At 35.5% G+C, this 17,162-nt stretch overlaps 2 protein-coding genes across 3 annotated transcripts in view; both read right to left on the bottom strand.

The window, feature by feature from the left end:
- LOC109821014 (UPF0496 protein 1-like) overlaps positions 1 to 7,791 on the bottom strand; it is a 36,943-nt gene extending 29,152 nt beyond the window's left edge. Inside the window, exons 1-2 of the mRNA XM_020387208.1 lie at positions 7,495 to 7,791; positions 7,350 to 7,413 (exon numbers count right to left, since the gene is read on the bottom strand). Of these exons, the coding sequence (XP_020242797.1) occupies positions 7,350 to 7,413; positions 7,495 to 7,791 (361 nt within the window). The remainder of the gene's footprint in view (positions 1 to 7,349; positions 7,414 to 7,494) is intronic.
- Positions 15,071 to 17,162, bottom strand: part of LOC109820469 (protein ATAF2-like) — an 8,965-nt gene continuing 6,873 nt past the window's right edge. For both annotated transcript variants that reach the window (XM_020386617.1, XM_020386618.1), the window contains 2 exons: positions 16,250 to 16,589; positions 15,071 to 15,753 (listed from right to left, as the gene is read on the bottom strand). In XM_020386617.1, coding sequence (XP_020242206.1) covers positions 15,485 to 15,753; positions 16,250 to 16,589 — 609 coding nt within the window. In that variant the 3' untranslated portion in view covers positions 15,071 to 15,484. The remainder of the gene's footprint in view (positions 15,754 to 16,249; positions 16,590 to 17,162) is intronic.

The raw sequence follows: 17,162 nt of genomic DNA, 5'->3' as shown, positions 1-17,162 counted from the left end.
TAGGGTTCATAGATATGGTAAAAGATAGGAATTTTTGTGAAAAACATATGTATCTATAGAGGCAAACCCGAAACAAACATGTTTGACCCGAACCGGGAAACCTAGACTGACTAGGAAAATAACCTTTGGTATTTTGGTCATAACTTTCACGTCCGATCTCGGAATGAGGTGATATAAGATTTTTTGGAAATATCTTGAAGATACCTACAACTTTTATCTTTTAAGTTTTTTTATATTCTAACTTTTGCAGTATGTAAAATGCATTTACTTTTAACTAGTTGTTTTTCCCAGATTTCGGCCCGTGCACGTGTGCATGATATCACTTATATATTCACATATATACATTGGATTGATCTCAAATCAATTCCTAGCATACTCAAATATTAATAAATATTATTTTTTTCATAATACATTATATTTATTATTTATTACAAAATATTCAAATTTTTAGGGTTTTACATCAAGTTTGAATATTAAAATTAAAATGTTTTAAGTTAAATTTTTATATAATTATCATCATAGACTTTTAATCCATGTGGTTTTGGTCTAGATAATGCATCATGGAGAATCCTATAATCATTTATAGACCCCTCCCAACCTGCTAAAACATATGTGAATAGTTTGTTTGGAGTGCAAGCTGCAAGCACATTCTGTGTAACACATTTACGGCCTCAAAATCGTGCAACAAGATTAATCGGAAGCATTGCATCAACATGAGTCTCATCTATCATACAAATGCAATCCTATAATACATGTATCATATTACTAAGTTAACATTTATTTTTATTGATTATACATGTAATTGTGCTTAAAGTGTAGAGATGCATTGAAATAAGGGTAGTATAGCGGGTTGTTAACGATCTCTTGGGGAATGTCATTAGAGGTTTGTCTCATGTAGTGCCCACACCAGTAAATAATTGCTTGTAATACCTTGTTGAAATATCTACTGATTGTCCCCCCTAATCTTATAAAATAAGATCTCACAATGCGATTTTTAGATTAATGACCCAGAATGTAACAGTGGAAGAAATGTTCAGTGTCATGACCAGCTATTCTTCCACTGTTACATTCCTTGAGAATTTTAGCAGCCTATTGTTCCTCATTATACTTGCTAGTTTAACAAAAGCATCACTCCACATTCTAATGTAATTTACACAACTATCACTAAAACCATTATAAATATGCTCTATGTGTTCAATTCTAGCCCTCTCTTGTCTTCTTTTTTTTCTCACTTGGACCACTATGAATTGATTTACGTCTAGCTTGCATTCTCCTTATGAATGTAATTATTATAACAAAAACAGATAGTGCAGTACCTTAAACCATATTAACATCACTTTGTTCATCGATACAATCTCTATCACCATCCATCTACGATGCAAACATCAAATTAAAATAATTAATATACCTAACAAGCATCCATATGCAATGTTCATTGATACAATCTCTATCACCATCCATCTACGATGCAAACATCAAATTAAAATAATTAATATACCTAACAAGCATCCATATGTGTTAGGACTCATGTATATGAGCCTACTTTTGAATATTGTTTTGATGATTTTGCAAATAATTTAAAATATGTTTTTCAGTATTTGTTTTGTTCCAGGTTGAGTAATTCAAGAGCCACATCTATTACGAAGCTTATTTTGTTTTGTTCCAGGTTGAGTAATTCAAGAGCCACATCTATTACGAAGCTTATTCAACTCAAGTCAGATCCAAGATTTAGCTTGTTGAGTAATTCAAGAGCCACATCTATTACGAAGCTTATTCAACTCAAGTCAGATCCAAGATTTAGCTTTTCATGCATATCAACTTGGTACAACTAGCATATGACTTTATATTGTGTGAATATATCTCAAGCTCAATATCCACATAACACACACATTTGGTTTTAATGTGATTTTGACAATATACTGAGATATTAGTGTATAGACTTAAAATTTACTTTATACAACTATTTTTTAGTCAATAAATTCATTTGAAAAGGTTTCATATCCTTGTTTATCTAAATTGTCCAAAACAAAGAATATTATACACTCGTTTTATATGTTTTTGCAAAACTAAGTGATTTTACAAATGGAGAATCGCATTTAGAAAATTTCTTTTGAAACATGCTCATTTATATGTTTATAAACTATTCCCTAAATTTTATAATTTTTGGAATTTATTTGATATTTTTAAACATGGTTTAAAGTTCAGTTTTCTTGTGCATTTCTGATCTGTGCACATTTAGTCGACTCATAAGTCGACTCATGAGTTGACTCATAAGTCGACTTACGAAGTGCAGCGGAGTTGTGTTTTTTCGTCTGCTGGGTCGACTCATATAAGCCGACTCATTAGTCGACTTATAAGCCGACTCATTAGTCGACTCATAAGTCGACTTATCAGAGAGTCGTTGCACAGTAACGGCTAGTTTTCTGTTTTGTGTGTTTGTGGCTTTTTTGTCTTTTTCTTTGGGTTTTAGCTGATGTATTGAGATGCTATATATATCCATATGCTTTGAACTCTTCTACATCTAAGAAGATTCCTTAATCAAGTTTTGAAAGAGTTTAGTTTGTGTTTAAGAGGTGTTTAAGCCTTGTTTCAAGTTTGGTTTGAAAAAGAGTTTGTTTTACAAAGAGAAGCTTACATCATTTGTTGAGGAGTTCATCCCAATATCCAATCATCCTCTCTTTGTAGAGAAGTTTTCCTAACTCAACTTTATAGCATTTATTTCTTATTAATCTTATTGCTAGTTCTTATTGAGTTAGATTTTATTTAAACTCATTTATCACGCACCCTTATTGAGTTAGATTTTATTTAAACTCATTTATCACGCACCCTTATTGAGCTTGTTATATCTCATATAATATATTTTTGGGTAGTGGTGTGCGATTTAGTGAGAGTGAGCTTTATTGAGTTTTCGTCAATTGTAGAGAACAACCATTATTATATGTGTGCTTATCGTGAGATCACTTGTAATACACTTGTACACCGAGAGGAGTGCGTGGTGAGGACGAAGTTGATACCAAGAGGAGTGGCGTCTGTAGCCTAGTGAGAGGTGATAATTCCGAGCACTTGAGGGAGTCGATACGTGAGGACCAACACTTGAGGTTATAGCTTGTGTATGTACATTGTGAGATTTTGTGAGAGTTGTCGGTTGACTTGATAACCGAGTGTGTAAAGAAGTTCCGGCTTCCAAACCGGGTGTGTCGTGATAGTGAAGATCTCCTCGAGGTGAGGACCAGAGACGTAGGTCGTGGGGACCGAACTCCGTGATCATATCTTGTGTTTGAGTCTGCCTTGTGTATAATTATTTTGTGCTTGTATTTTACATTCTTGCTCATATATCACTTATATATCTCTTGCAAGAATTAATTAATCTATAAAGTTTTTAATTGGCTTAAAACTGAATTAGATTAGCTTAAGACCCTAATCACCCCCCTTTAGGGTCTAACAATTGGTATCAGAGCTTGGTGCTATTTATTTTAAGGACTAATCGCCTTGAGTTAAAGATCCAAGTTATTTATCTTGCTAATCTTGTTTTGATCTTATTTGCTTTCTTGCTTCATATATCATGGACATGTTTAATGCACCTAGTCTCGGTTATGCTACAAATATTGCTCCTAGATTAGATAGTTTTCCCTATGCACAATGGTGTATTAGATTTAAGCTATTTTCTAGATCTAATGATATTGATATTTGGAAAATTATCGATTGTGCTTATAGAGTTCCCACTACGGAGAAATCCAAGTGGAATAATGATGACAAAAGATTATTTTCTTTAAACAAGTATTTGTTAGAATTCTTAATCAATGCCTTTAGCTTATCATTTGCTAACATTCTTGATTCTTTTGATAGCGCTTACGAGCTTTGGAATTTAATAGAAACACATCAAGGTGATTTGGAGGCTATCCGATAAGAGTTGGGAAATCCCGCCTCAAAATCTAAAGGAGTTTCATCTTCATGTATGCTTCCACTAGGAGATGATCCTAGTGAGGTACGTGAGCTCGAAAACGATGATGATATTTCTTTTGATGAGCTTGCATATGAATTTAAAAAATTATTGCATGACAACAAGAAATTGAAACATAGTTTTAAGGAATTGAAAAGCAAGCATGTTCAATTGAAGTCCACTCATGAGTCCCTTGTATCTAAGTTTGATTTCATTGCAAATGAAAATGTTAATTTCAAAGAATGCAATGAAAGATTAAGAAGTGATGTTGCTAAGTTAACTCATGAGAAAAACAATGACATACTAGAAGTAAAGAACATTAGAAATGAGTTTAGTAATCATGTATGCTCCAATGTCAATGCCCATGTGACTAACAATGATGAGTTGAATGTTGTTAAAAATCGCATTTTATCTTTAGATTCAACTCTTAAAACATGCATTGTTAATAATAAGAAACTTATGGACTTGTGTGCAAAGTACAATGATAATTTTTCTAAGAAACCTATTCACTATGCACGCATGTATGATAAAATCTACAAATGTTCTATTTGCGATCGTAAAGGCCACTTAGCTAAAACTTGTCAAAATGCACAAAAGATGAACAAGCCTATACATGATTATGCACACCATCAAGCTTCTCCATCTCATTCACATGTTCACACACATAATGATAATCATAAACATGCCCATGTGCATCTCATTCACATGTTCACACACATAATGATAATCATAAACATGCCCATGTGTATAAGTGTAATTTTTATGGTCGTTTGGGTCATTTGACCAAGTTTTGTTTTGACTTAAAAAGGATTTCTCGTTTGCAAAATAAATTTCAAGATAAACCTATTTTTGTAAATGAGACACATGCTCAACAATTTGGTCAACGCAAACCATTTTAAACTCTACATTGCACAAATTGCAATCGTATGGACCATGCATACAACTTTTGCTTTGATCGTATCCGTGCACAAAACACACCCAAATGGGTTCATAACCCTAGGACCTTGGATTTAAAAGATGGGAGTCATGTCCCGAATTCATTCGGCACCAAAAATACTTGTGTGCCTTTACAAAATTAATTTGAGTTTCTTTCATGATTTTTTTGTGTTTTGTTTTGTCTTATAATATATGCTTCAAACTGTTTTCTTGTGAAAATCTATACACATAAATATTGTTTAAGAAAACTTTTAAATGGTTTTTGAGATATGGTTGACATGTGGTTTTATAAGTATAATTAAGTATGAAGACTTTTAAAAATTACAAACAAATTACAAATTAAAAACTGTTTTTCAGGCTATTAGTCGACTTATTGGTCGACTACTGAGTCGACTTATAGGTCGACTTACGGCTACTGTTTTTTGGGTTTGGGTTGTTTTCTTATTGGATTCACTTGGCTTTGGACCCGTTTGACCTAGATACCTTTTGGAGACCACATCTCAGCCATCCATGTGTTTTGATCAAATCCTAACCCTTCCTTCACCCTTAGAAGAACCGATCCCTTTCTCTTTTTCTCTTCATTTTCTTCGTTTTTTCCCCCAAGTTGCCTTTTCCCTCTGCTCAGTCCGTCAATCTTCAGTCTTTGAGCTCTGTCGTGGCTTTGTCTCCTCTTGGTCCTTCATTGTCTAGGTATGCCACTCTCTCTCACTCCTTGCTTTACCTTCTAGAACTCTCATCTAGGGTTTCTTTAGAAATTTCTAGGGTTTGTATTTCTCTCCTAAAATTTACCTTCTAGAACTCTCATCTAGGGTTTCTTTAGAAATTTCTAGGGTTTGTATTTCTCTCCTAAAATCCGAGTTCACTTTGTTTGCATTTTCCCTCATCATGTCTAATATTGTGCCTAAGGGCATGTTTGGTTCGTTTCCTTCACTTTCCATAGATGACTTTCCTTCACTTTCTTGTGTTTCCTTCACTTTCCTGAAAAATGTTTCTTGTGTTTGTTTCGTTCAAAAATATGTAGTGAAAGTACTTTACATCATTTTCTAGTATTTGGTTCAACTTGAAAAAAAAAGAAAATAATTGATGTGTGAATATATTCCCTCATTTTCTAGTGTTTGGTTCAAACTAAAAAATCAAGAAAACTTGATTGTGGTCACCATGGTAAGATTACCACCCATCATCATAGTTGTGCTCAGAAAAGGCTATTTTTTCATTATCTGCCTCGCCATAAAGTTTATAAATAGCAATGTTGGCTGCAATATATTACCTCGCCAATATATTGTTGTTATAAACTTTGGTTGCATATCTTAAAAATAGCCCATCATCATAACACAAAATATGCATACCAACCAATTTGTGGAACCTTCCCATCCAGCCAATTGTTTTCGTCGAAAGTTGGTTTTATTGTGGAATTCATTATATCTTTAGCCGGTTATAATAAATTTAAAAGAAATAGCCTTTTTATAAGACTTCTCTTACACAACAAAAGGAAAATTATAAATCTCTAGAAAATAACACAGGAATTGTTTATCAACTCCTGCTTTTGTGGGATATTTGCCTGTGTCGGGGATGCGTTAGCCCGTGGACCAATGATTCACAGATTCTGATTGAATCGTGAAGGCTTTTGGATATTCTTCTTCGTTTATCGAAGTAAGAATCTTTAAGCGAATATCTTATCGATGTAAGATATTCACTCTTCCAAAGATCAAGGCAGAGCTTAGATCTCTAGGAATCGCCAAAAACTTTTTTGAGAATGTTTGTGAAGAATGAAGACTCTCTCTCTTGCTCAAGACTCACCAAAGCTGAAGCTTCTCTGCTCTAATCTCTCGCCAATCTCCTTCCATCCGCCCTTTTTCCGTGTATAAGGAGGTATTTATAGGGATGTAGATGTATAACTGCTGAGATGGGGGAAAAATAACTGACCAGACACATTTCCTTTGGGCGCGTCACCCATAGGTGACGCGGTTGAAGAAATGCCCTTTTGGGCATGACAGTCGCTGCTGCCACGGCCAAATGAGAAGTTACCACCCAGTTTATAACTGTCATCCCACGACTTTAAACTCTTTAAATGCTACGATTTTCGTGGGTAGTGGGTATGATTTTCGCTTGTAACTGCTTCCCCCACGTTCATGAGTAATCCCCAGCAGTTAATAAGTCATGTGGGCCGTATGAAACTTAAGAAAACTATCAAAAATAACGTTTTTAGCTTCTCAGTGTGCGCGGCAGTGAACGGTGACGCGTATTGCCACGGCAGTTACCACTGCCGCGCACCTCTCGAGTATTTTAGCTCTAACTTCCTCGTCCGATCTCGGAATGAGGTGATCCAAGATGCGTTGAAAAGCTAGCGAATAGATCTACAACTTCCCATAGGCGCGCCACTCTGTTTGTGTGCACAACACCTTCTACTATCGCACCTATGTATGTCAGTGTTCCTTGTCGCGGGTATTCATATTGTTCTTCTATGTTGTTTCACCTGTTCCTTTGCTTCTTTGTAGCATAGCATCAACATGTGTACCATCTATCATACCAATACAATCCTAGAGAACAAAAAATTACAATTGAATCTTTTTTTTAAATTAAATGAACATGCTTTTAATCACAAATTAAAGAGAGAATACCTTGAAATAAGGATAGTATAGAGGGTTGCTAAGGATCTCCTGTAGAACTTCATTCCGTGCTTGTCTTAAAAAGCATGGTCGTATGTGGCAAATAGCTTCTAACACTTTGTTGAAATACCTATTCACAGTCTCACCAGATCTAATAAAATGTGACCTAATACTTCGATTTTTAGTTTTATGCCCCAAAATATTCAAAGTCATAGCAAGTTGCTCATCCACTGTAACATGTCTTGAGTCTCGCAATAAATCGTTGCTCCTCAATATCTCTGCAAGCTTCATAAAAGCACCACTTCGCATTCTAACATAGTTGACACAACTATCACTAAATCCATTATATATGCGATCCAGGTGGTGTTTTCTATTTTGCTATTATATTATTTTCTCTTCACTAGGACCTGCACGTATAGATCTATGTCTACTTTGCATTCTCCTCATGAATGTCATAACCATAACCAAGACAGATAGTATAGCACTCGAACACATATTAACTACGGTCTCTTCATCGAGATCACCATCCATCTAAAATACAAACATCATATTAAAGCAGATAGTAACAGTAAACGAAGATGGTTGTTTAATTATATTGCTAAGGTCCTATTTGCAAAATGAAAAGACAATGTTATTAGACTTGGGTTTAAAAATATATTTGGAAACTAATGCAGACAAAATCAGGTCACATTGTTCAATATGAAAAATATATTTGGAAACTAATGCAGACAAAATCAGGTCACATTGTTCAATATGATGACTTCAAGCCTGTTCCATGACCCACAATTAAAAATACATATTGTTCAATATGATGACTTCAAGCCTGTTCCATGACCCACAATTAAAAATACATATTTTTCTCTTCTTATCGCTAGGCAAAGAAGAATGGTAACTATAATATGTTTACATATAGAGAAGAATGCCATTAATAAGTCACTAAAATGAGCTATCAGAGATTTTACACACTTAGCGCTTATTGTTTGTCATCACATTTAATGTTTGCCTTCAAATTAATTTTTCAATTTGTTTCTTAGTTCGTATTCAGTTCATCAAAAACAAAGGCCATGCTCAAGGATAAGAAAGTCCATAACTATGAACCTATCAACTAATTGAATGCAGACAAGGAGTTTCTAACCATAAAAATTGATTCATTTCCCATCATTCAAAGAAATAAAATGTTTTTCGACTATACTAATTTCTTTTTACGCAAACTATGCCCTTCATTCATGATAAATTTGCATGAAAAAATTTATAACGTAGTCAAACAGACCACAAAATTGCTACTAATATTGAAAAAATTTATAACGTTGTCAAACAGACCACGAGGTTGTTTCAGTATGGTAAAATTTGCAAATTGTGCCCTTCATTCATGATAAATAACATAGTCAATTACTAATTTGTTTTTACGCAAATAGTTATCGGAAATTGCTACTAATATTCATGTTAGCATGAACTCAGATCAATAGTTGAGGCAAGCAACTAGAGCATATATATTAAGTTAAATAAAATTAATGCCCAAAATCGAAGCTCAAACAGATCATGAAAATCCACATGTCAGAGCTCAAAATCGGAGAAAAAAACAGTGCTCAAATCGGAGCAAGAGCTGAAGATCTCAAGAACAAAAGGCGTTTAAGGTTTTTTTTTACCTGAGTAACGCACAAGATCTCAAGAACAGCGACCTTCTTTCAAATCCCCAAATCAACCGCAAGATCTTAAGAACAACGACCTTCTTTCAAATCCCCAAATCAACCACAAGATCTCAAGAACAGCAACCTTCTTTCAAATCCCCAAATCAACCGCAAGATCTCAAGAACAGCGATCTTAAGATCGCAAGAGCTCAAAACGGATGAAGATCGAGCTCGCTTGTAGAGGAGAATGGCATCAAGAAGTTAGAACGAGAGCTGGAGGAAGAGGAAGCGGTGCGAAGTTGATGTGGGAAATCGGGGTGGAAGCGAGAGCAGGAGGCGGGAGAAAATGGAATGAAGGAACGGCACGGTGATCAGAACCCTAGGGTGAAAGGAGAGGGGGAAAAAAAGAGCTTTAATCACTTTCCACCAAAATCGACGTTTTGGGGACGGAAAGAAACTTTCCGCAAATCACCATTTTCAGCTCCCTTTTCTTTCGCCGCTCAAAATGAAACAAACAGCCGGAAATAAAAAAAACTGACAGAATTTTCAGCGTCAGTTTTCAAATTGCGCTTTTCCTTCACTTTTAGCTCAATTTTATGCGAAACAAACATGCCCTAAGCGTCGTAGGACTGGAAGGGATCAACCTTCATCTTCCAATGTTCCTCCTCCTTCCTCCTCTAATCTTGATTATTATGAAAAATATCTGAGGATTTAATCCCTAAATATCGTGAACTGTGTCATCTTAAGCCTTTTCCTGGTAAATATGTTAAATTTGATGACTTTATTCATTTTGGACTGGAAACTATTTTTGGAGATGAAAATATGGTTGATTTCCTTAGCACTAAGAATGACTTTCCATATTATCCTCACTTAGTGCATCTTTTCTATGCAAATCTCCGCATTGAGTCCCCTCATTCCATAACTCGTATTATTGTCTCTAAAGTAAAAGATACTTGCATCAAATTCTTTGTAGACAAATTGTCTGATATCCTTGGTTTGCCTCGTGGAGACAAATTGTTGATGGATGTCACCTATGATAATCCTGCCGTTGAGGCCCTTCTAGTTCTTCCTGGTGAATGTCTCCCCTTGTCTGGTAAAAATGCTTCTAATCTAGCTAAACTTATTGGTCGGATCGTATGTTATAACATCATTCCTAAGATAGGGGCATACAGTCATTACTCTCATGATCTTACTCGTATCATTTATGCTATAATAGGGAACGTTAATGTTCATTGGGGAAAAGTTCTTTTTGGCATCTTAGCATCTGATCCCTCTATCTTTATCCCTTTTGGTGCTCTTCTCACCAAAGTATTCCTCCATTTCGGGGTTGATTTGTCTGATGAGATCCACCTTTCAGTTCGTCCTCTTTTTGATAGATCAGTCCTTCGTAGGATGGAGTTACCTATCTCTTTCCATGAGCTTCATAATCCTTCAGCTCGTGCTCATTCTCCTGATTCTCATGATTCTGATAGAGAGATTCCTCCTCCCCGGTATAGTCCTAGAGCTAAAAATTACCCCTCTCATACCCCTAGTTATTTTGAGGATCTCTTTGCTCAGATGGAGTCTTATCATGCTGAGGCTGAGTTTTGGCACCATCGGGATCAAGTGAGATTTGATATGTTAGAGGAGTCTCATAGAGATCTCAAGGCAAGACTTGATGTGTTAGATGATTCTCATACGGATCTTAGGATGAGATTTACTGAGATTGAGTCCTCTCAGTCAGAGATTAGGGAGTCTCAGGAGGAATACGGATCTTAGGATGAGATTTACTGAGATTGAGTCCTCTCAGTCAGAGATTAGGGAGTCTCAGGAGGATATTAGGAGGGAGCTTGGTGGGATTAGGACTCATCAGCATACTGATATGGAGATCCTTATTGGCAGATTTGACGATCTTTTCAGGGTTGTTCAGCATCATTATCCTCCACCGGGTCCAGGACCATCTGCTCCATGAGGACTGTTATCCTTTGGCTTGTGACGTGTTCTTTTAGTTTATGTTTTATTGAACGATGCTTTATTTTATGATGTAGTAAAACTCTATGTTTTGTTGGGATGTTGTTTTTCTTAAACTGTGTGGTATGACTTTCCTGGCTTGCAAATGTAGTGTGTTTCAGTGATAAATGATGTCTTTTCTTAAACTGATGTATATTGCATATGTAATGTAGTGTGTTTCAGTGATAAATGATGTCTTTTCTTAAACTGATGTATATTGCATATGTAGTGTGTTTGATGTTTACATTTGCTCTCTTATACCTCTTCTTAAACTGATGTATATTGCATATGTAGTGTGTTTGATGTTTACATTTGCTCTCTTATACCTCATGACTTTTTATCTTAGTTGTAGCAAATGCATGCCTATATAGGATGTTTATATTACCCTCATAATCTTATCTTTTATATATCTTTATGGCTTTTAAATAGGGGAGCAATCCCTATTTCTTTTTACTCACTCGTGCTTATAGGTAGGGGGAGTTTTCACTCTCCTTTTATCTCTTATCCCCTTTTCGATGGTGACAAAGGGGGGAAATATGTGAGTAATATGTGAGTATACAGTTTGCTTTGTATCTTCATTAAATATTGAACTGTATTTATATATCAAATTGGAAAATTGTTTGTCATCATCAAAAATGGGGAGATTGTTAGGACTCATGTATATGAGCCTACTTTTGAATCTTGTTTTGATGATTTTGCAAACAATTTATAATATGTTTTTTCAGTATTTGTTTTGTTTCAGGTTGAGTAATTCAAGAGCCACATCTATTACGAAGCTTATTCAACTCAAGTCAGATCTAAGATTTAGCTTCTCATGCATATCAACTTGGTACAACTAGCATAGGACTTTATATTGTGTGAATATATCTCAAGCTCAATATCCACATAACACACACATTTGGTTTTAATGTGATTTTGACAATATACTGAGATATTAGTGTATAGACTTAAAATTTACTTTATACAACTATTGTTTAGTCTATAAATTCATTTGAAAAGGTTTCATATCCTTGTTTATCTCAATTGTCCAAAACTAAGAATATTATACACTCAATTTACATGTTTTTGCAAAACTAAGAGATTTTACAAACGGAGAATCACATTTGGAAAATTTCTTTTGAAACCAAAACTAAGAGATTTTACAAACGGAGAATCACATTTGGAAAATTTCTTTTGAAACATGCTCATTTATATGTTTATAAACTATTGGAAAATTTCTTTTGAAACATGCTCATTTATATGTTTATAAACTATTCTCCAAATTTTATAATTTTTGAAATTTATTTGATATTTTTAAACATGGTTTAAAGTTCAGTTTTCCTGTGCATTTCTGGTCTGTGCGCGTTTAGTCGACTCATGAGTTGACTCATAAGTCGACTTATGAAGTGCAGCGGAGTTATGTTTTTCCGTCTGCTGGGTCGACTCATATAAGCCGACTCATTAGTCGACTTATAAGCTGACTCATTAGTCGACTCATAAGTCGACTCATCAGAGAGTCGTTGCACAGTAACGGCTAGTTTTCTGTTTTGTGTGTTTGTGGCTTTTTGGTCTTTTTCTTTGGGTTTTAGCTGATGTATTGAGATGCTATATATATCCATATGCTCTGAACTCTTCTACATCTAAGAAGATTCATTAATCAAGTTTTGAAAGAGTTTAGTTTGTGTTTAAGAGGTGTTTAAGCCTTGTTTCAAGTTTGGTTTGAAAAAGAGTTTGTTTTACAAAGAGAAGCTTACATCATTTGTTGAGGAGTTCATCCTCAATATCCAATCATCCTCTCTTTGTAGAGAAGTTTTCCTAACTCAACTTTATAGCATTTATTTCTTATTAATCTTATTGCTAGTTCTTATTGAGTTAGATTTTATTTAAACTAATTTATCACGCACCCTTATTAAGCTTGTTATATCTCATATAATATATTGTTGGGTAGTGGTGTGTGATTTAGTGAGAGTGGGCTTTATTGAGTTCTCGTCAATTGTAGAGAACAACCATTATTATATGCGTGCTTATCGTGAGATCACTTGTAATATACTTGTACACCGAGAGGAGTGTGTGGTGAGGACGGAGTCGATACTAAGAGGAGTGGCGTCGGTAGCCTAGTGAGAGGTGATAATTCCGAGCACTTGAGGGAGTCGATACGTGAGGACCAACACTTGAGGTTGTAGCTTGTGTATGTATATTGTGAGATTTTGTGAGAGTTATCGGTTGACTTGATAACCGAGTGTGTAGAGAATTTCCGACTTCCAAACCGGGTGTGTCGTGATAGTGGAGATCTCCTCGAGGTGAGGAGCGGAGACGTAGGTTGTGAGGACCGAACCCCGTGATCATATCTTGTGTTTGAGTCTGCCTTGTGTACATTTATTTTGTGCTTGTATTTTACATTCTTGCCTATATATCTCTTGCAATATTTAATTAATCAATAAAGTTTTTAAATTGGGCAATGTCAATAATCAAAACTTCTATCAATTAAGACCCCACGAAGCATTGAACGGTAAAGAAGAAAATTTTAAGAGGCAAAAGTTCAGGGATAAGTTCAGGCATAATTACAACTTCAACTTGCAAGCCTTGTTCCCAATTAATATAGTGCAGCCTACATAATACCTCATTGCAGAATTCCCAATCTCAGGCACTCCCATCATAATCTTTAGGGAAATGGCCATGTTCCCTCACTTAGCACACAATACTTCATTAAAGAAATGATGTATTTTCTACTAAAACAAATTACTATCTGATATCAGATTGTCATTCTTTAATGAGTTGCATCATGACGGTAATCTCTCCAAGACCTCACTCTTTTCGTTAATTTTGTTTATCTTTTTATTTGAGGATTAAAAGTTAACACAATTATCCCTGAGTACGTGTTTAAAACCAATCATCAATCTAAAAGTTAACACAATTATTTGGGGTTATGCATGTTTCCCTCTCATTAGGTTTGCAAAAGAAATCATCAATCTAAAAGATAAATTAAAAACAAAGAAGCAATATTGTATAACTGCAAATTTCAAGTTTCTGTTGCATTTTTCCAATTTGGAAAACCATAAGTGTAACCTTTCATCCCAAATGGAAAATAAACTCCCATATTCAAAATATGAAAATTTTGTAAGCATACAACTTTAATGCATCATTAATGTAAAAAAAACCTAACAATAGTTTGTCTTAAAGTAAATGAAAGTTTCACTTGGGACACACAAGAAAATAAAAATTGTTGTTGTTTTGCTAAGAACATGAAATTTTTAGAATAATTATAAAAAATGCAATCCAAATTTCATCACAATATTTCTAAAACTTGCAGAAATAATACCTTAGCTTGCCTTTTTAGCAAGATCCAGCAAAATTATGAATTTGAGGACTTGAGGGTTGATAAATATGAAAATCAAGCACGAAATCAACACTTTAGGACTCCCGCAGGCATCGGATAGGAATCGTAGCGTGATGAGTGAAAAAAACGAGGGAAAGCGGTGGTAACCCTAGCCCTCAACAAGTTTTACCCAAATAAACCGCAGATCTAACAATAGTACATATTTTAGGAGATTTTTCACCGATTTCCTCTCGTTTTCAACGGAAATGGGGGGAAAGACGAAGAGTTGAGGTGAAGGGGATTTCCGCGGCTAGAGGGACAAGGAGAAGAAGCGAATCAAAGCAGAGAAAAGAAAAACTTAGAATGGGTTTTATCAAGGTGACGATGTTATCAGGAGGAGGAAACGGGTTTTCGGGATATTTTAAAGCGAACCAAACACGCCCATAGAGTAAGGCTATGTGCAAAGTACTAAGTCGAGGAAAACAAATAGTACTGCAAACAAAGAGAAATCAAAATTGAAATACAATGTACAGACTGCTGTCAAGTGTTCAACTCAAAAGTTCTTAAAAAAAACTTATCAAAAGTCTATAGGAGGAAATTCAAAGCCGCTTCTGAGACATTCAATACATTTTTCCCACGTTGGCTCCAAGCAACCGTCCTGCTATATAATCAAGTATTATCCAAATAACTAAGAGTACTTTCAATAATGATAGTAATCGTTTTTCTCAAATTCAATTATATTGACTACAAGTTGCTTTTTTTTTTTTTGATGGAATACAAGTTGTTCCATATAATTTACATGACCGTAGGAAACCCAAATGGTTTGCACTTCAGGGATGGTATATATTCTACCTTTCATATATGTACATCAACTTTTCACCTACTGTTGATTTTGGAAGAAATCAAAATTTCGTCCTCAGCCAAGCAAACAGAGGGTTCTGAACTTCACAGCCTCAATTAGAGTTGCCCGTACTATTTAACTTAAAAAACTGATAAATACTTTGAGAACTTCACAAGGAAGCTGATGCCTTCTTTAGCTTGTATTAGGCTCTAATCAAGTTGCCTGATGAATTAAAATCTGGAAGCAAGGTTAGAAAGGCCCTAGGCAGCAGTATTTTCTACCAAGCTTTCCGATCTTTCGGAACTTAGATCCTGAACTCCGGGAAGGGCTGCCTCCTTGTGAACTTCCACATTGACTTCCACTCCCGTTACTTCCTTTTCCTTTAGACGAACTGGATGTGGAACCTTCGCTATCATTTTGTTGATCAATATTGGATGAAGGCAAGACAGGGTACGCTGGAGTAGTAGCAGTGGTTGTCTCGCTCTCATTCACCACCAAATTGCGGCAGTTGCTGAAAGCTGAGCCAATGGATAAATTGTCACTTTAACAGAAATTCATAACTATTTTAGTCAACAAATGGTTTGGGAGTAGCCACTTCTATTAATAGTTAATGAAACAAAAGCACATGAGTTTATCCTTTTAGGGCCTGTTTGTTTTCCTGGAATCCTCCTAGTGATTCCATAAAGAAAAAATGGGTCTCATGCTAATGCTTTAGGCCGAACCAACCACTGGTTCTTGTCTGTTTTGAAGAAGTTCGTTGGAAAAGTTGTTGCATTTCCTGCCATATTAGCAAAGTCCTTTGTCATATTTACTCTCATCTCACAAGGATTTTGTTGAGGAAGCGGAACCATCAAATTTCATCCAACCAAACACAAAATAAGGAGAAGTTTGTGATTTTGCAGAAAGCTGATTGTCATATTTCCAAAACCAAAATTTAACATCCAAACAACCCCTAGATGATATCCTACTGAAAAGGCGAGACACATCGAGTATTATGTGATAGGTCTACTATACCTTCTGGTGACGGTTGAATGACCACCCGGTTTGATCTGACAGCTGTAGCGACGCTGAGCCTGTAATCTACATGTTCCTCAATGTCCAGGCCACCTTCATTCTCGATGTCTCTCAACAAAGCTTCTGCATCAAAGCACTCATCAGAGTTCATGGACACAAAGCTAGAATTGTCTGAACTGGATGAGGATGATATAGGATCATATAGATCTTTTAGTTCCAGGAAATCCTCCTTTGAGAAATCATATCCAGCTTGCATATGCTCCATGGAGTTTTCATTTACTGAATCTTCAAAGTGTCTGCTGGATGATTCAAGTTGCCTCTGCTTGTCTTCATCAGCCACCTATACGGGAACAAAGGAACCTGAGTCAAATATCGGGCGAGTGAATAATGTCTTTGCCAAGTAGGCGATTATACTTTTGTCCATAAACATGGATTCCATAGCTTGTAAACTACTACAACCATAACAAAGCTCTCATTCCAAATTCTTGGGGTCGGTTCCATGAATTCTATTTAGCACACAGTTCACTTTAGTGCTACCACCTCCCTTAAGTTAACCACTATCACATCCTACTTAATTTCTTCAAACCAAGTTAACTTATGTTATGTGACTTATATCTACCTCTACTCCATGCACCAGTAACTATAATCTTATGATCTCTCTTAACAGCCTCCATTGCACATAGCCAAACCATCTCAATTGATCTTTTCTTATTTTATAAATAGAAGCAACCTGAACCTCCTACAAATCTAATAATTTCTTATCCTCTCTCAGTATCCAGAAGTCCATCGTAACATTCTCACCTTAGCTTATAACCTAAAAACCAAATAATCCAAACATAAATAGAAAACTAGTGTACCCAGTGGGTTTTTTTCGTGGGGTTTTTTTTTGGGGTTTTTTTTTTGGGTTGGGGTG

The sequence above is a fragment of the Asparagus officinalis genome, chromosome 8 (assembly GCF_001876935.1).
Source record: "Asparagus officinalis chromosome 8, Aspof.V1, whole genome shotgun sequence".
Classification (NCBI taxonomy): Eukaryota; Viridiplantae; Streptophyta; class Magnoliopsida; order Asparagales; family Asparagaceae; genus Asparagus; species Asparagus officinalis.
The sequence above is the reverse complement of the archived record's forward strand: the minus strand, read 5'-3'. Positions and strand labels throughout refer to the sequence as shown.